The 20,779-nt window shown below is 37.9% G+C and overlaps 2 protein-coding genes across 2 annotated transcripts in view; one reads left to right on the top strand and one right to left on the bottom strand.

Annotated features, from left to right (window-relative positions):
- LOC121521383 overlaps positions 1 to 9,024 on the top strand; it is a 39,538-nt gene extending 30,514 nt beyond the window's left edge. The window contains exon 2 of the mRNA XM_041805338.1: positions 8,935 to 9,024. The gene's annotated coding sequence lies outside the window, so the exon portion shown is untranslated. The remainder of the gene's footprint in view (positions 1 to 8,934) is intronic.
- ngef (neuronal guanine nucleotide exchange factor) overlaps positions 6,386 to 20,779 on the bottom strand; it is a 37,202-nt gene continuing 22,808 nt past the window's right edge. The window contains exons 8-15 of the mRNA XM_041805327.1: positions 15,556 to 15,685; positions 13,434 to 13,508; positions 13,017 to 13,106; positions 12,630 to 12,793; positions 12,368 to 12,526; positions 9,474 to 9,553; positions 9,290 to 9,394; positions 6,386 to 9,151 (exon numbers count right to left, since the gene is read on the bottom strand). Of these exons, the coding sequence (XP_041661261.1) occupies positions 8,892 to 9,151; positions 9,290 to 9,394; positions 9,474 to 9,553; positions 12,368 to 12,526; positions 12,630 to 12,793; positions 13,017 to 13,106; positions 13,434 to 13,508; positions 15,556 to 15,685 (1,063 nt within the window). The 3' untranslated portion in view covers positions 6,386 to 8,891. The remainder of the gene's footprint in view (positions 9,152 to 9,289; positions 9,395 to 9,473; positions 9,554 to 12,367; positions 12,527 to 12,629; positions 12,794 to 13,016; positions 13,107 to 13,433; positions 13,509 to 15,555; positions 15,686 to 20,779) is intronic.

The following is a 20,779-nucleotide window of genomic DNA, read 5'->3' as shown; positions in this document are numbered from 1 at the left end:
TGACCACACCTAATTTTAAGACAAAGACACCAGTGCCACCCAGTGGGGGCTCAAGCCCATACACCTGTATCATAATGGAAAATCAAAAAGGCACCTGTACATCATACTAAGACCCTCTGCCCCTGATGCTCAGTAGGGCCCCCTGACTGTCTTTAGTTTGTTAAAGCCAGTACACCACACTCTGCAGCTGCTCTGTGCTGCTTTCATCAGGGCCCAAGCACTGAAAGTAAGCTGAGAACCATTTTGTCTGTTCACTTTTATTTTTAAAAGTTTCAAGTTAATCCCAAGTCAGTGCTCTAACATGATCAAAACCTCCTGACATTTTGCATACACATTGGATCTGGTGAAATTCTAATTTTCTTTTTTTTAGGGGTGTGGCAAAATTGCTCCATTGTGCCCCCTTGAAATTTTAACGCTTTATATCTTTCATTATATAAAGTTACTAATAAAAACAGCTCAATACATTCATGAAATAATAACTAAAACCATCTGTTTTAAAGATTATTGTTGCATTGATATGTCAATAAAACTGGATATCAGTGCAGACAAATGTGTCAAAGCGATCAGAACCTGGCTTTTATTTTTCAGATTTACACAAAGCTGACCAATTACACAGTTAGGTAATCTGAGGGTTGGGCAGAAATAATGACATTTCGAAGTTTTAACATTAGACTTGTTTTGCTTTTTTAAAGAAAAATGGGATTTCAGTGTTTTGTCAACTATCACATCCTGTTACTGTTTACATTAGATGATAAACTTTTAGAAAACAAGGTTGCACTTCCAGAAGTATGACATCTTTGTTTTGTTCCAAGTTAAAAACAGCAGCAGTGAGTGAGACATAAACATTAATCAGAGGTGTGAATGATGGTCTGATGGGGAATGCTGGCCTCTATCACCTCCATGAACAGGGAGCTCATTAATCCTGACTACATCTGAGACCTTTCCCCCTGGGAATTCCATTTCTAAAGTTTGAGGCCAAGTCTAAATGCACAATTCTATGTCACACAAATTAGTGACCTATTACTTGATTAAAAAACATAAATGCTGGAAAACAACTATATTGAAGACTCATTTTAATCCTGAATTGGAATTAAAATTCTACATTTTGAATATCAAGTGTAGATCAGTCAGAGTAGGCCTCAGACTGAAAGAGTTTGCTGGATTTTTATGATCTATGATATTTTAGATTTAAAATAAAGCATTGATATCTTTTAATTTGTTGTTCTTTATGCCCCAATTTGAGATCATTTTGGGAAAGAAGAACTCCAGTTAGATAATAAAGGTCTTGTTCTTCCTACATGAAAGTCAAATTTCACATTCCAGCAACAAAAGCGTTCATATCAACGTGGTAGTCGGAAGATGGGCAGTAAATACAGAGAAAAGTCGACTTCTGGAGCTATGTTTTAAATAAATAAAAATATTAAAAGCTGTCATACAGAGTCAGTTAGATACTCACAGTTTTACTTCAGCCTTACAATCAGGAGAATTCTGTTTTCACTGTGTGAAAACATACGATATAATGACACAGTAATAGAATAAAAACTTCTGACTACAACTACCAAACACCATCAGGAAAGTAAAACTCATCATCATGTGGGTACTGTTAGTGGCCAAGAAGCAATGTGGATAGCATCCAAAATCTCATAGGCCTTAGCCCAATAACAAGAAAATTCTCATCTGTGCCTGTAAAACATTTCATTTCAGTACAGTATTTGACCTGACCATCAGAATTTATTGAGTTGCTGGAATGATGTAAGTCTAAAAGACTTAAACAATAGCATGGATAAGTGCAATGTAGGGTGTCAGATCCACTCTATAATGCAACATAAATAAGAGGGCTTCAGAAGGATTTTAGCAGCGCAGTTTGTTGGGAATGGTCCTGATCAAAGACAGGAAGCAAAGCCAAATACTGATGAGGTCAATCAGCTCACTCCAAGATTGCCTGAGACAGTAATGGATCTGAGTTTTACATCATTCTCAACTGCATAGACATTCAGTTCAAAGGGCAGTTCAACCAGATTCTGATGCGAAACTAAAAGGTTGTTTCCACTGAGCAGTCCGATTCAGTTGGGTACAGTATGGTACGCATTTTTCTGCATTTCCATAGAGCAAAAGTTGGAAAGGGTCCCAAAAAAACCAACCTGTACCGTCCCACTTTTTGGCACCCTTCCGTAGGGGTACCAGTCTTACCTATCCATCCCAAAAAGGTGGAGTTACACACACAACAATAAGGGGTTGTACTGACACCGCAGCTCCAGGCTGCCAAACACGGAAGTCTGATCTGTGAGGAGTGGGTGAAAATGGGAAAAAACACAGACTGATATTTGCTTAAATCAGGGATATTTGGACTCGACAGGGATCCACACTGTTTTCTAGTCTGTGGATATTGACATGTGGGCACAAATCAAGTTTCCTGATGGTTATCTGGACCTGATTTGAAGTACACAAAGCAGAGCCTGCAGGCTCACATCAGCCTGGTCTATCTGCCATGGTTGTGGTTCATCAGTACCTAGACATGAACATTGGAGGATCTGTCAGTCAGTTCAGACAGTCAAACTAAAACATGAAGTTCATTGAATCACAGTGTGTATTTGTTTATGTCTTAGATCAGTTTTTTCAAAGTGGGGGTCCTGGGGAATCTTTCACCTTAAATGTTTGATCCCTCTCATATAAAGGCCCAACCAATAAGGTTTATTTGAGAAGCATGAGGCATTAACCATGGCCGTTGTTCAGTTAAAGCAGTTGCAGGTCTGTAAACGATGATGGCCAGAGAACAGATTAGCGTGGATGCAGCTGTGGTGGTAGTTTCAGAACCAGGGCCTAAGTGGGACTCATTTTCAGCCCTGGAGTTTCATGGCTCGTTTTGGCTCACCAGCTTTTACTGAATATAATTGTGGATTGAATCTATATTTATTATTGTAGCATCCTATTATTAACAATTAAAAAAAAGCATTAAAGGTTATTTAAAGGTTATTTATAGCATTCAGGTACATATATTCTGGAACCACTTTTATCATATGTGATCATTCACACACTGTCAGACAACTTGCCTTGGTTTGTGTGTTTGCTGACAGCAACAACTGCACTGAACCAAATACTGGGGCCTGACACTGCTACTGACACAAACATCAGGTTTAAAAATCATTTCCTCAAGTCAAGGAAAGCCAGTTTCCACTTTTAAAGAAAGGATAAAGAAAATACATTTTTATTTTATAATTTTGACTAGATCTTTTTCATTATTATGACCATCATCATATCATGCCACTAATTCATTTTTAATGGAAAGGTTTTACAGTTGTAAAAGTCTTTTGTAGTTTTACAAATCCTCCCTCATTTAAAAAAAAAAACTTTGTTTCCAATCATTTGTCAAGTTAGTTTGATTCATATATATATATATACATATATATATATGTATGTATATATATATATATATATATATATATATATATATATATATAATAAAATCATTAGGGTATTTATTCTTTTTTTTATGAAAATCTGTCATTAAAAAAAATGAACACTCACCATTTCTGCCAGTCAGAACTGAGGAGCCGATATGTGTCACTGATATATCAGCTAAATAAAAACTACGCCTTTTCTTAAAACTAAACATTCTACAAAACAAGAGTACCAATGGAGATCATACGATTTTCTTTTTTTAAAGACACTGAAATGAATTAATGTTATTAATTGCAAATTGAAAAAGGACATCTTTGAAAAAGTTGCACTCTTAATTTGTAACATTTGCTTAATTTAAGAAATGTTGCTGTGGAGGATGATGCTATATGGAGATGACAACGTTAGGGAACTTGTGTTTTAGAAAGCATTAACTGTAGCCAGCCAACAGGCTGGTTGTACCTTCGTATCACATCCATACGAGGTCAGTAGTGAACAACTTTTTAAGACTCTCACTGGTGTTGCATCACTTTATGAATGGGTTTTCTGGTGCAGCACAAAATGAAGAGATGGAACTGCCCAGAGAAAAATTTTACTGCTCAAGACTTTTTTTTCTACATCTAATGAGACAAAGTCTTGATTCTCATCCCAGCCCCTTTAAAGTTTCAGGTTTTTCTCATTAGTTCATTTTTTGTTTCTCCTAAAATTCACTTGGAGCAATGGTTGAGACTATAGCCAAAGGAGTCTTTTTCAAGACTTTAAGCAAATATCTTGGTAATGTTTCATTGTCATCTCCAAAGGAGAAAATAATGAGACAGAGAGAGACTGCAAGAGGCCTTTAAACCGCTAATAATTTGACATCCATCCTCTATACCACTTATCCCGTTGGGGGTTGCATGGGGGCAGCCTATCCCAGCGGTCATCAGGCAAGAGGCAGAATCCCTAGAGAGAATCCATACATGCACAGGGTGAACATGCAAACTCCACACAGAAAGGCCCTGAGCAGGAAGCAAACCAGGGACCTTCTTACCGTGAGGTTACAGCACTAAGGCCTGCGCGGCTGTGCTCGACATGTCATAACAAAAACTTCCTTTATTAAAACAGTAGATTAGAAAGCAATACTTAATCATTTTTAAACTGCCCATGAAACAGACATCAATCAATACTGATGCTTCTATAAAAACATGTTTTAGCTGGGTGGCCAACAAAACAAAACAGACAATCAGCAAGTTTACCTTTTTCTGTTATTTTTGGTGCCTGTTAACAGCTACCATGGGGTAACATGAGAACAAAACAGAAGTACATCTTTACAATGAGAGACACTTTAGACTGTAACAAAAGTGCAGATGACAGGATCATGCAAAATTAAATAGATAAAAATGAATAAGAGAAAACCAGTTAGGTTCAGAACTATAAAAATAGTGCTTTGTTTCAAAATGTATTGCATTGAAATAGTACATTTTCAAGACAGCAATAAATTATTAGAAGATCAGTGAGAACAAGACTCAGTTTTTGCTCTGTGTGAGATCAACATAGGAGTCAAAAACTTAGTTTGAAAACAATAAAGGGGTAAGATTAGATCGAGTAAATCAGTCTCTCTAAGTTTGCCACCTGAGCTCAAAAAGAGTCTTTAACCTTGAGAAAAATCCAAGAACTTGAAGAGGTCTCCTTTGGAACTGCAAGGGAGATGAGGTTGAGATTTTGTGCAGCCATTTTATCTGGAGACAAGGGTGAGAAGTTGGAGAAATAAGCCATAGTCTGATTTAGCTTTCACACAGATCTCAAAGTTGTCTAGGAAAAATAAATGACATTTTTAAGATCTCTCTCTTCTAAAATTATTTTCCTCTGGGTACAATCATACGTTTTCAACCAATTCATTATGTGTACATAATATATATAATGAAAAAAAATATTGTGTGGATTTCAACAAAGTCAACAAGAAAGCAGGTGACTAAAAACCACCAAAACATTTATCAAAGTCTGAGAATTCAATGAGTGCTTGTGTAGAGCTCTTCATTTGCTCTGTGTGAGATTAATACGAGATGCATGAACCGAAGCTGTGATTAGGGTAGATAGAGTTCATAAAGACTGCTCTCTGATTTCTCTGCCTTAGATTACAAAGAGACTCAAAAGTTGAGAAACTCTGAGAATTAAATAAGAGTTTGATGAGATCTCTTCTAAAACTTCAAAGGAGACTAAACTGAGATTTAGTGCATCTTATTGCTCAGGAGAAAAACAGGAGAGACAGAAGAAATACACCTTAGACTCAGTTTGATGTCACACGGATCTCATAGTTGTAGTAAATGAAACATTTTTGAGATTTTTTTTTGTATTCTCCTTTCCTCAGGACGTGGACATGTGTGTTATTTTATTTTAACTAAAAGGTTCTGGACAGTTGGTCAAACCATTTTATGTCCCTATGTAGCCTTCAATTTGCTTAATATTACTGTACAAGTGATCAAATGTTAAAGACAAGCCTGAGTCGTAATGTAAGGTAACTTCACAGTATGTAATTATAGGAATGGTTAACAGTGAGCGAGCCGGGGTTCCTTTCAACAGTCTCCATCACTTACAAGTCTGTTGGTCCTTTGTTAAATTCTGAAATAGTCTTTGAAGCAAGTTTGCAGCACACTGTCAAAAGAGAACTGGGGAAAAACTTAAAAATTTCCTTAAGTCATAAGAAGCAATTGAATTAAGTTTATTTAACTGAAGTTAAATAGTTGCAACTCAAGTTACCTTCTTTCAACTTGTTAACTTGAGTTGATTGAACATAATTAAATTGCTTGTTACCGATCAAACCATTTTTTTTCTTGTTCCAAAATGTTCTATTTAGAGTGTAAATGACACTTTTCACAGTGCAGATCAGAGGGTGGAGTCACTCTTACTGCATGGCAGTAGTGCATTCTGTTGTAGTACAAAATTAAACCACACATATCTGTGATTAATGCTTTTTTATGAACAATAATTTACATTTTACAAAATGAAATAACAATTATTTAGTAATTATTACTTTAAACATCAGGTGTTTGCAATACTGTACACTGTATTTAAGGACAAAGGTTTTACAATCATGCAAATCCATAGTTGTTCATAGTGCTGACACAGTACATTCTATACAGTTACAACATATTGCAAGTATTTGGCACTCAGTTGTTTTTATTATTTTTACTTATTAGTGATTCTTTTAGTGTATGTGTGCATGTGTTTACTCCTGTAAAGTGTATGAGCTGTATGCTCAGGATGTAAGTATGGAGATGTCCTTGTTTTCTTTAAAACACACAGAAGCTGCAGTCAGACTGGCTTCATAGAAAAAAGAATAGAATTTCTTAGGAAGCAGAAAAAAAAATCCTTTATTGAAACTAAAGGCGACTTGCACAAAGGCTGGGGAAGACTAGATGGACTGGCTTTAGTCAGCTTTGGAAAAAGAGATTTCTTGGGTTTGAATTTGAGATCTCACTCCATTAGTGAGGCTGGATTCTGCACCACCAGACTGCAAATGGTTCTTGGATGTTGTTTAAACAATATTAAGTGAGTAGGGTGTATGTTGGATTTGGAGTGTATTTTATGAAAGTTAGATATGTTCTGTGTCACTGGCAGCATAGCACTGGTACTTCAATATTTGAAATTCTTTGAGGCATGCACAAGCCTCTGGGGAATTCAGTGGTCAAACGCTGAGAGTTCTGGGCTCAGGAGTAAGAGTGGGGTGCCTTTTAATTAGAGGATGATCCATCTGATTCTCTGTCACTACAATGAAATGTCCCTTTACACAATACCGAAGCTCGATTTATTTCTGTGATGTGTGAGCTTAGATCATGAGGTGATGACATGCTGTAAGTGGTTTGCAGACTTGAAAGGACCAAAACACACTGAAAAAGTCCTAATGTTTAAACTATCTGAATTTTAATTGTCATGAAGGAAAATTGTCTGCTTTATAGCAGGTATTTCCATTCTGCTGTGATATCACACACCTCTCCAACTGGCTGTTCATATCTGTGGTCTGTGATTTTGGAATAATTTAATCATGTCTCCACCGTTAGGCTGTACCTTGAGAACAGGGACTAAGGAAAAGTCCAAAAGGATCTCCTCTATGGTTGGGCATTTTAAGCTCATCAGGTGCAGACCTCTACAATGGGGCAACCTCGACCGTGGGAGAGGAAGTGGCATACATTACCCAGAATGACATACTGAATCTAACAGAAATTTACTGAGGGGGATACATTTTAATTTAACACACCACAAACTAAGAAAAACCCCATGAGGGTTAGGGTAAGGCACCTGAACCCTAAAGGTTGGGTTAGAGTAAGGGGGAAGGGGGTACACTTAAAAATAACACCACAAACAAAGGAAAAACCCAACAAGGGTTATTATGTCACTTCTCACCCAACAGTTGAGGTCTTCCCATTTTAGAGGTCAGCACAATATGAGCCCCAAAAGCTCCTCCCATAAAGCTCTGCAGCCAGATGCATCTCAATAAGTCTGGTTGGGGACCTTGGTGTGTAACAGTGATATTTGTTAATCTGAGAGCAATGTGATTTAATCTTACATCTCCCCACTACTTACATACTTATCCAGAAAATGTCAAACATGTTGAATATTTAGGATTCAAAATTCAGATATTTACATAATGAGCTGACAGCACCAACCACAGAAGAAACTGACTGTTTTCCAAAGTAACATCAAATTGTGGTCTTAGCATGCTAATAATCTTGTGGTGTAACATGCTTTGAGAAGACTGAAGAAACCTCACATTTCATTGGCACATGCGACCAAAAAGAACTTTAAACTTTGTGTGGAGTTATGCTGAAGCAAAATATCTAAAGGACACAACATAACTGAAAAATGAAAATATCTTCCAAATTAAAATGGAAACTGACTCCTTGAGCTTGTTCTTAAGCAAGTCCTGGCGGTTTAGTAAACACTGGGAAACCTTTGTGAAGCCAGGCTGACTGCTGCCTCTGTTCTCCACTGTACAATCCAGTTGTAATTTTTACACTTGTACATTTAGGTGGAGTATCACTTTATATCTCTCTGACCTGAAGACTGATAGACACTGACTTTTTAAATGATAGCTGGCGATTTTCATACATTCTGTAGTTATTTAGTATGACACTTGACTGTTTGTGTGTGCCGATGTGTGGGCTAAAGATATTTTACAATGAAATTAACATATGAAAAGTTTTAAAACGTGCCCATGCAGCTGAGGGATGTCCAGAGAACTCTCCAGGTTTCTTCCATCCCCCAATAACCAAACACAGAGCTGTCCTCCATGCATCACACACGTTTATGAGACATGCAGCATTGCTTGTACAAGGTTATCGACTGAAGCGCTTTGTTCATGTGTCCCCGATCTCTGAGAGTAAAACTTGGATATTTTAAAACCACCCCGGTTGTTGGAAGTGTAAATCAAAGTGTCATAGATTGGGAGAAAAGTCACATGAATCCTGATTATTTTCTCTCTTAGTGCACATGGCGCTGAATGTTCACAATCACCACTGTTACTGCTTCACTTCACTGCTCTCTCCCATCTGATCCCTCCAGCTGTTGGAGAAGTTGGAGACTTTGGGTGTGCGTCTCCCAGCCCTTAAGCCGATTCTGGTAGCGTTCTGCAAGCCTGCCCCACCCTCCTGGGCCTGCTGGATCCTAAAGGCCTCTCTCAGGTTCTGAGCTCGGACCTCCTTGCTTTGGATCTCCTCCACTACTCGACTCGGGAACCAGCCCCTCTCGCCGTCATGGAGCCTTTCACCCATCATCCAACCTGGAAGGCAGACACAGAAGGAAAAGACAATATAAGTATGAAAGGGCAAAAATGCAGAAAAGAAAATATAAGAAAAATATTTTAACTAGAATATTTAGACCCTGATTGAAAAAAAGAAAATTCATTGGCTCTGCTGACCATCGTCTGTTCTCTCTAGTAGGTTCAAAACATCAGCCATCTCGATGGAGAGTTCATCCGGCTCCTGAGACGAGTACGACTGAATACACTGCACCTGTGGAGAGTCTGACAAACATCACACACAGATGAAGCTCATGTCTATAAATTTCAGGCTCTGTACTCTGTGGGTGACGCTTTGTCTCACCTGGTTGGTGGGCACTCGTAGACATGAAGCGTGTGCGCCGGTTTGGAGTGAGAGCGCACACCCAACGAAGCTTATCACTCCTGTGCAAAGAATACAAGTCATCAGGAAATTATCAGAGAAATGCTTCAATTTCTTTAACATATTCATCATATGTTGAAAAGTCAATGTCTGCAAGGAGCAGAGAGCACAATGAGCTTCTCTCATGGCTTCCTGTTCTTATGAAGAAGTGATTTAAAGCCTTCCTACTTGTATATATTATTGATTTAAGACCAAACTACCATACTAACCACTGTTTAGCTATTTTTACTTTGTATTCATGCTCAAATTAAATGTGTACATAACAAAATACTTTCTTTAATTAGCAAACCCTTCCAAGGTTTTTTTTTTTTTTATTCAAACATGTTTTTTATCTGTTGAGTAGTTACTGTTGTGTTTGTTTATTCTTTATAGACATTTTTAGGCTCACAGTAAGACTGAAACATTTGAAGGTTGTTGAAAAAAATGAGTTGTGTTGACCTAAAAATCCAAAACAGCTTTTTCAGCTCTGTTTTCCAAAGTTGATTAAACACATTTTTTTAGTTTTAAGTAAACACTCCTCAATTATTATCAGTATTTTTGTCATTGTTCTTAAGTTTTTTGATAATCATCCCTTAATCTGTGGAGATAAAGAAAATGACAAAAATTTTGAAAAAAAAAAAAAAGGGAATAACCACGGACCTGTTGCTAAGTTTGATTGTAAACTTGTTGATCTCAGAAACGACTCAAAATTTGACCAGAGTCATGACCACAACCCTTTCACGAAATTTGAGAAAAAAAAAAAAAATTCAGAAACCACTCAAAATTGTACAAAAAAGTAATTACCCTGACCAGTCGCCAAACTTGGGCAAAAAAAAAAAAAATCATTAATCTCTAGAATAACTAAATTTGACCAAAAAATCAAGACTGTGGACCTGTTGAATTCCCAGAATGCCTTTGGGCATTAGACACTTTTGCACCATCAGTGAAGTTACTGACTCAGAGAAGTCCTGACAATGATACACATTGGATGGTATGGTGTACTGAACATGATAGAAGAGGACCCTCTGGTTCAGTGTGTATTTTTTACTGATAGTCACTTGCAGTCTCGTTAGGCCTACCTTGAGTGGCAAAAATCTTTAAGATTAAGGTATGTGACATAAATAAGGTAAAACTGCAGTGGATGAAGGGCATGCAGCTTTACGAGAAGTACTTAAACATGTTGTTTTGAGTTGGATTTAAACAGAATTTTTAAGTGTAGGAAAGTTCCCATTGTGCAGTTTAACTTTTAAGATAATCCAACATTAAAGACCCTGTAAAGTGATTATAAATTTGTATTTAGGTTTGTTGTATGACAGGTGACCGTCTTATGAACCCCTAACTCAAATTTCAGTCAATTAAAACATCTCTAAATTATAAAATTAAGCTTCAAAATCATGAAAACACGAGGCAGTAAAATCTGCTCCAGGATGGTGTAGGCGTGTCTGTTGAATGAGATGAAGCCACGCCCACTCAGGAGAAATACGATCCTCTCAAATTTTAAAAAATGCTACAATCTGAATGTTGACCTTATGCTCAGAGTGCAGCAGCCTGGCTCTCTGCCAGAGAAGAGACACGATCCGTTTTCTGGCTCAAACCTCTGTTATGATGCTTTGATGATCCATAGACCACTGAAGCTGATGGATTTGGCAAATTTAACTCACAATGAACACAAAAAAAAAAAAAAAGCATTTGACTGTTTTCGTTCAATAACGGCAGTTATCAGTTAACTGTGATTTTATATCATGGTGTTAGAGAGGTGGGGTCATTCCCACTGTGGGCTCATGCAGATTGGCCCCCCCTACATGAAACCGAGAGGTGAAAAACTTTCTAACAGTCTAAAGCCAGAATTCAGTCGCATGTAGATCTCAGTGTTTTCACATGTGTACAACAACCATATTCCAATATATCTAGTGTTAAGACGAAAAATTTGGATTTTACTTTACAGGGTCTTTAATGTAGAAGTAATGACTTCTCAAAAAATGTTTTTCCACTACTTAAGACCTTTTAGGTTATCAGTTTCAAACGAAATTTTAAACAGTTTCAACTTGTTCAGTTTTTACAGAACACTCAAACTGGCGGTATTTAACCTGCATGAATTGCAATACATCCAGTATTTAAATGCATTCTTAAATGTTTATGAACAACATTATTTACTGTCGTTGCACACTGTTATATTGTGTTTCATCTATGAGTCTTTGGTCAGCAGACACTTTTTTGAATGTGCTTTAGAAATAAATTTGACTTGAACTGACTTCTTTTTAATTTTTCACATCCTTTTTGTATTCTGTCCTCAGCATTTTTCCACTTCCCTAATCATCATTACCTCTATCATTAAGGTTAAGTAGGTGCTTCTGGTTAGGTTAGGTAAAAGCAGAGCATGAGAGGCAAATAGGCCCTCAGGTTCTTGAGTATTGAACAAATTCTTAAAAATTCTCCTGCTAAAGACCAGGATAATTGTATCAGATAGCACATGCTGCAGGAAAGGTTCAGTGTCAAACAGAGATGGAATAAGTACAGGACTATTGTAGCCAAGTAAAAGCACTTAAAGTTTACCCTGGTAGAAGTGAACTTTCTGGTCTATAAATCCACCTAAATTAAAGTAAAAAAGTGTTTAATCTAAAGTTTCTTCAGTAGTTAATATTGATACTCTAGGGGGTTGTGTAGTAAAATATGATATTTCCTTAATGTGCAATAACAGCAAGAGAATAGCAAGCTCCAACCAGGTTGTTTATGCAAAATTCACAATAAAGTGGAATGCAATGTTTTGTCACACAAATATGCTGCAGGCTAGGGTTTGGTTTAGGTATGTTAGGACATTGAGTTCTTCAGATACTCACATGCTGCAGGCCTTGAGCATGTAGCTGACCTGACGCTCCTCTTGGTTCTCCAGCAGCTTCAGGTTAAAGACATTTGCCAGCAGCTGGCCTTGATCCTCCATATCCTCAGTCCTCAACATCGCCCGCGTGCACGAGTCGAGAACTTGGAACTTGTCCCCACTGAAAACAAAACGACTGAATTAACATTTCATCCAGTTCAATAATCCACTGATTGAATTTTGATTAATGAGCCACCTATTAAAGAAGCTGAATCATAGCTAACCTGGAGCTGCGTTTAGTGACCAGCAGCAGATTGTTGAAGAGGAACAAATAGACTGGTTGGTAGAGTTTGCGACTCTTCATGGTTCTGGTGCTTTTGGGTCCAGCCATTAGCTGCACCTCTCCTTTTTTCAGCAGCCAGCGAGAGTGAGAAATGATGGGAACAGACTGCAGAGATGCAAAAAGGGTCAGAAGCAAAGTTGAAAGGCTCCACTCTCAGAAAACAAACTGCATTTTATAATTAAACATTAATTGTATATCAGCTACAGTTTGACCTTTATAAACACCAGTGGTTATAAAAAACTTTACTCAGTCATAAAATCCATAATGTACTACAATGGAAATATGTCTTCACTACTGATAAAATTGAAGTTAACTGGGCGTAGCTCACCTTGGATTTGAACTCCAAAGTTTTCTCGATGCTGATGAGCTCCTCAGTTCGACTCATTTTCCGAACACCCTCGTTACACTCTTTCACAATCTGAGGAAGGGGAACATAATCACCATCAGTCATTAGCCTTTACATTGTCATGTGTTATTTGTTCCTTACATTACTTCTTTCTTCTGTTTTTACAAAAACCTCTGTTTTTATCCTAAACTTGTGGAAGCAACTGTTGGATTAAGTAAACACTAAACATAAGCAATATGGAGACACCGCTTGGACAGTAAACACACCCAGGCCCGTGTTTCAGGAGATTTAATGTACATTTACAATAAACTAGGAGATAATGCGTATCTGATAAGCACATGCAGTGTGTGCATGAATGAGCCAACACTGTGACTATATATAACCAAACGTGAAGCTCACCTGCTCCAGCTGCTGATGGGCTTTTATAGCATTGGCTTCCCTCTCTGAGTTCTCCTCTGCTTTTTTCAGGATATTCTGTAGAGAGATATGAAATCTTTAAAAACAACAAAACACTTCTTTAGTTAAATAAAACCTCAACTTTTCTTATAACTACTTTGATACATTCAGCGTCACTCTAAATGTAATTTGCATGATCTGCTGCCTTCTAGTGGACACATCAACTCACAGACTTTAAAAGGGATCTCAGTATTTGAAATAGCATACTGTTGGTCATCCATGACATCTACATGCTCAGGTTGTTATTCTGAAGCTGTTCTCATGTCTAAAGAAACTTTCTCCTCACAGTGAAGTTAATCTTAGAGGGCTGGTATGTCACTCAGCTTGTTTCCAGTCACAGTTATAAGTCAAACTTGATTAGTCCATTTATTGTGACTGCTGTCCTTGTCTCAGTGCACAAGCACTGGGGCGAATCCTGGGGTGAGTCTATGTGATACTCTTGGGTTTAAGACCTAAAACTCTTTTAAGGTTGATGGTGAGTCAGAAAAAAAATCTAATATTAGACTCCATAGTAATTGAATGTATCATGTTGATCTACAGTAAGAAAGTATTCACCTCCTTGGATGTTTTACTCTGTATCACCCCTGGTGTTTTAAACCAGAGAACTTTGGCTTGGAAGAAGATTGATTTTCTGGCAAGGCAATGACCTAACGCACACAGGGAAAGCTACACAGAAATGGTTTAAAGACAACAAGTTGAATGTTCTGAAGTGGCAGAGTAAAAGCCCAGACCTCAAGCCAATAGAGGATTTGTGGCTGGGCTTGAAAAGGGCTGTTCATGCCTGATTCCCATGAAACCTGACAGAGCTTACTTTCTGTAAGGTTTTTTGTCAAAGTGACCAAGTTATATTGACCATGACGGGTTTATAAACCCTGTTTTAAGATTGATCTGTTATTAAATTCTGCTGGTGTTGTGATACACAGTAAGATTTCTGCCTGTAAGAAAAAAAATACACTTCCAGGAAGCTTGCTCTCATGTGTTCTCACTCATTGTCCAGATCTCCCTCCTCTTTCCTTCATACTCTGTCCTTTGAGCAGCTTAAGAGCTTTGGGGCTGTGCCTAAGATGGTGGGCTGGAAACGACTTCCGGAGAAGAGATTTAGATGCAAGAAAATGTGACTTTGGCTATGCTGCGCATTATGCACTAAACTTCTGGGTCAAAGCCCAGCATGGGAACTTAGAAACATGCTCTGAGCAACCAGTCCAGTTTTGGCCTAACTGAGGTGTACATGTACGAGAGTAAAATGACCCAAGCAACATTATCAGCTTAAATGTTAGTCCAGCTTTCAGAAATCCAAGTTAGTCATTCCAGCTAATCTAACATGTTTACATGGACTTTGAAAGTCCAGTTTTAATATGAATGAGAAAGACACTTGTTGAAATCACATGGGCATAAAGATGTTGAGGCCTCACACCTTTCTGATGTATTTTTCCTTTTTCTTAGTGCCATACATAATTAACTGCTATTTCAAATTAAACAGTGCTATAACTTTGAATGAACACAGGCTGACTTGAGCTTTTTGCTTCTTAATTGTTTAAGGAAATCTTAAACAGTTCCTCCTCGATGTTTCAGTTTTGGTCCTGTTGCACTGAGCAACATCAGAATCAGCTGTTTTCTCTGTTTGTTTTTGTTCAAGGTCTCATTTAAAATAAATGAACCTGGAGTGAAGTGACTGGATGTTATGTGGGACACCAAGGAGACTTTGCTGCACTACTCAAAAAAAAAACCATTAGCAGAGTCAGACAGAGGTTTACTGCAGATTATGTGTTAGCAGACTACATGTCTGACAACATCATGGAACAGATCAATCAGCACTACATGGTTATAGCTACATTAATAGAGCCATGATGTCTTCATTCCAGTCATACCTTTATCTGTATGTTGATAGCTGTGACACTCGTGTGTGAGATCATCTTATTTTGGGCAATATAATTAGAGATATGATTTAGCTTAGGTTTCAATCATGAGTTCATTTATTCAACTGATCAGTTCAGTGTTTTTATAGTCTTTGTATTTACAATAAAGGAATCATTTGTATCACTATTATTCATGTTGGTGTGCTTACTTGTATGAGCAGCTTGAGCCTGGTGATCCTCTGAAAAGGAAGGATGAGGAACGAGGTGAAGGAAAGACCTCGGACACGAGGATGGTTCTCCAGAGCAGCCATGGCCTCCCTGAACGCTTGATTTCCCTCTCTGCACACAAGAACATAAAGAAAACATACTTTAAACAACAATCCAGGTACACCTGTGAGCAATACCTTATTACAGAACAAAATGAACTAAAAAGAGCACACTGAAGCTGATTGGTAAGGGGACTTGTTTGACATGTAGTGGCATTATTTGCTTCTAAATTGGATCTGTGGCCTTTATTTACTGAAAAAAATTAATCACTCTAGCCACAGGTTGTTCGTCTGATCCAGATTAGTTTTTAGCAGCCTGGACCAAAAATACCACAAAGCTGCTTCAGAGCATTCATTATAGCTAAAAACAAACAGAAAGGTTTGTTTGTGAGAGTCTTGTGAGAATTGGAAATGCATTGAACACAGTCTGCTCAGCCATGAGTGATAGTCGACAGTACCACAGGTTTATCAGAGAGAAAAGAAAGTTGCTCTAAAGATGCCGACACATTCAGCAGGGCAGCTAAGGTTTCAAGCTCAGCTTTAAGCTATAGCTGTAGCATCCATGTTGGCATTTTCTCAGAAATAATTATTAGACAAAGACTGTCAGTCACTCATCAGAGCTGACGCCCAGTGAAGAGCAGTGTTTGGTCCATTACCTATGTGTGGGGACAAACTGTCAAACATGTTTAAGACTCAATGTATGAGCAGAAAAATGAATATGATTGAAATTACATTAAACAGAAGAAACAACAAGAACAACACAGAGCAGAGAGAAATATTTCATATATGATACCAGAGGACAAACAGTGCAGTCAATAAATGAAACACAGGTTTTAGAATACGAACAAATAAATACTGTGTTTATCCTACGAAATACAACCCGTAACAGTGTTTTGTCTCTGTGTGACCCCTGATTACACCTTAACATGAAGAACAAGCTACATGCAGGTCATTTTTACAAATATACTGCTTTACTAATTCATTATTCATTAATTGATTTATTGTTATTTAATAAAAATCTGGTAAACTCTGTATTCTATGAACACAGATCCTTTTATAGAGTCTCACAAACAATGGACATTATTTATCAGGTTCTTACATTTAGGAAAATATGAAATAACAATGATCAAACCTGCTGCTCATTAATGACCAGCCTTAAATTTAAATGAATGAATGAATAAATAGTAAAAGACTTAATTGATGTAAAGATGGAGGTGGAAAGTGTCTTTCACTGACAGGCAGACCCCCACATATACATAATCAAACTGAACAGGGGAAATGTTTGCTCATCCAGGAAAAGAAAACATTTCTGTACAGTACTTTTGATTTTCAAACACAAAATCACCTTTTCCCCCCCTAAACACCCTTTTCAAGAAAAAAATGTATTTCTAATCTTGGGAAAAATACCTAGACTATCCACAATCCTAGAGTGTCACAGCAAAATCTCTGATGGGTGAAGCATTTAGTTACCATGGAAATGTGTGGTGCTTTAATGGCACCAACCGCCACTGTAAAGGCCAGTTTTTTCTTCAAAGGATCTGAATGGAGAATTTACTTGTGAAACCACAGCCACTGATACTGTTGAGCTCTTCGGTAACAAAAGATGGCACTACATGCCATCTGCCTCCAGATCAACCAATAAAATAGATTGCAGTGGCCAGGTTTCAACTTGTGGAGGGTAGTCGCTATGCATATTTCTAACACAACAGATCTAAACTTAGCAAATAAAGTAAGTACATTTGTGTTTGGTAGATTATGTCTTTGTAAAAAAGCTTCTTGGCAATAAATCTTATACCATTGGAAAGCATGTTCATTTCTCTATTAAATTGAGCCACTTTTGTAAGGTACGTGCATTTGTGGGATGAGCAGCAGAGCAAAGTGTTTGGGTTGCACCCATGGAATATTGCCAGATTTTCTCTGTCAATGCCAAACAGCTTATTTTGCTGCTGTTATTGGCTCTTGTTTTGAGCTTCAGATACCCCAAATGATGACAATCAGGTGCCTGATTGTCACTAGAGGTAATTTCAATGCAGAGAGATATCAAGATGAGATTCTGCAACCAGTGGTAATCCCACAGTCTGGGACTAAACTCTATCCTCCAAGATGACAATGCCTGCCCCACAGAGCAGAGTTAATCAGAGATTACCTCCAGAATTTGGGACTGGAGATGATAGAGTCACCAGCCAGCTGTCCTGACCTCAACCCCAGCGAACACTTGCGGGATCAGGCTGTTTTTGCCAGAGTGACCAACACAACCACATTGCAACAGATACTGGTTGAAGAATGGGATGCCATCCCACAGAAGTGTGTGACCAGGCTGGTGACCAGCATGAGGAGGAGGTGGCAGGCTGTTGTGGCTGTGTATGGTTCTTCCACATGCTACTGAGGCTCCTGTTTGTTAAATGAATAAATTGTTAAATTGCCAATATGTCTTGTTTCTTCAGACCTCAATCATCCAATCCACCAAACACCAAACAAGAGTCAATGGCAGAATCAGCTGTTTAGCATTTGCAAAGAAGATTTGGCAAATTTTTCATGGGTGCAACTCACATATTCAGCTCTGCTGCTCATCCAACAGATATTTGTTCCTTACAAACGAGGCATCATTTAAAAGGGAAATAAACAGGCTTTCCTAAGAAGCATTTTTACAACAAAGAAATTATCTAACAAACTCAAATTTACTCACTTTTTGTGCTAAGTATATAAAAACTTTCTACTCGTATGTTGAGATTTGGACACAAATTTGACCAAATACCCAAATAAGTTTTTTGTTGCATCACTAACAACTGCCCGTTGAAAACACTTCAACCATTTGAACAGCACTGCTTGTTGATGTCACTTCTCTCTCGTTCACCAACCGAATCAAGATGGGATTTTTGATATCAGCTTTGTCAACAGCAAAGCCAATGCAGCAGTGGCGGTGGAAATACCAAGCTAACTTATCATTTTGAGGGTATAAATTCACGATCTACAGCTGCTGCTAATAACAGGGCAGGATTCCTTTACATTTTTCATGTTTCCTGGTAATTTTGTGTTTAAAAGAAAATATTAAGCAAAGGGAGACATTTTAATCAGACCTTACAGATACAAAGAGAAGCAGAAGTCAACTTCCATAGCCTTGCAACAGTAGCTGCTGGTAAGAAGCATTCTGAAATGAAGGTTGTGGGTACTGACAGCAGATAAAATGATAGTTATGAACACAGGCCCTTAATTTCTGCTGATGTTGTGAAGTTTCATTGAGTCACTGAGTCCTACACTATATTTGTACTTATTCTGTTTGAATGTACGAGCTTATTCTAACTACCTGTCTCTATTTCTAAAAGTGCTTTTACATTTGAGTTGGGCTGGTACATCATCTCCAGAGAAAACTTGAAAACAAAAGCATCTTGTCTCCTCTGAATAATCCCATACCCAGTTTTCACACAGTTTTGTCTTTTTTCAGATTTTTTGGGGGCTTTTTCATTCCTTTATTAGATAGAGGAAGGACAGTGGATAGACTTGGAAACAGGGAAGAGAATGGGGAGAGACATGTGGTATAAGGCCACAGGCCAGATTCGAACCCAGGCCACCCACATACATGGGTAGCGCCTTAAACCACTCTACCATCTGTGCCACTTTTTTTTTCCCTTTCTACCATGTCACACATAAAAATCTTGGAGTTTTGATTTCCATTTATTATCTATTTTGTCTTTAGAGTCCGATAACTTTATTAAAATTCAAGTGACATTACTGTAGCACATATTCTTAAAGCCCAGGTTGTCCTGAAAAAAAATATGTTTGCAGCTTGACTGTGCACCACAGAGTTGATATTTTTCAGGCTTTTTAGGACAAAAAGTCCAGGTGAGATGAAATTACTTTGGGCTCATAGGGTTAAATTTCTAGAAGCTGTTACAGAGAATTAAACACAGACCTATAAACATTCTTACGGGATCTAATGCTCAGACAATAGTTCAGCATGCCATTATAGGCTTGGTTTTAGGGGGAAAATAGTGGTTATAACATTGGGATATGCATTTGATTGTATTATGTTTTTTAATTTTGCATTACTGTGATATAAATGCACTACCAAAAAGAACAAGAAACAAAACAAATGAAAATGGTGATATAAATTTCATTCTATATCTCCCATCTCATCTGAAAACTCAAAGTCTGACAGTCCATTCTGAATTTGCTCATGTGGACATCATAATGAGAGTCATTACCATAATACCTTTCCCTTATCTGGTGTTGCCTGGTATTCCAACCCACGGATTCCCAGTTACAAGGTTAAGAGTAGCTGGAGTAATTTTGGGTGCATTGCCAGTGACTGCAAAGACCATCATTGTAGTTTTGTCATATTTTTAATACCTCAGGTGGTAGAACAAACATTTCCACATTGCAGCTTGGCCACTGATGTGATTGTTTGTGACAATAACAAAGCCTGCCACGCCTAGCACCATAACAAATTGGATCAGACTGACATTAAACCAATGAGGACACCTCCTGTATACTTCTACAAAACCAACAAACAGCTAGATCCGAGGAGGACATTTTAATTGCGCATTTTAGTTAAAGTGAACATATTATACACTATCTATTTTATCTTAAAAAGAGCTGTCACTTCTCAGAGGTGGATTCAGTTTTGGCAGGGATCCCACCTGGCCTCTGTGGCTCATGGGAAAGTCTCAGGTATGTGTTTGATGAAGACAGACATATGCCATTATGTTCATGTCAACCACACCCTGCACATAACATTTGTCATGATCCAAAACAAACCTGTTCTCTGCTGAAGAAGACGACAGACTACATTCACAGACATTAAAAAAAGGCCTGAATGAGGATGACGCCTATTATTCCTTCTCACAGCTCACCAAACACGTACTCATCAGCAGCAAGTCAAGCAGGCCAAAGTTTGACGCAACCAGAAAAGGCGACCTGACTCATGTAGAACTCCACTGTTGACCAATAGTTTGTGAACAAACCCCACATACTGTTTAGACTCCTGGGCACATGTGCATTTCTTTTTTCAAGATCCTGTATTATTTTATAGAACTCATCTGTTAAAAACTAGATGATAGCTTGCAGTCAAGATCACTTTTTCTTAAGCAAAGTCAACCTTAAAAATTTTTTAACTCAGATTGCTTTCATACTGAGGACGGATAAGAAAACATGGAAATACAATCAAAAC

Source organism: Cheilinus undulatus, linkage group 2 (assembly GCF_018320785.1).
Source record: "Cheilinus undulatus linkage group 2, ASM1832078v1, whole genome shotgun sequence".
NCBI classification, from domain to species: Eukaryota; Metazoa; Chordata; class Actinopteri; order Labriformes; family Labridae; genus Cheilinus; species Cheilinus undulatus.
This window is presented reverse-complemented; position numbering and strand designations above follow the sequence as displayed.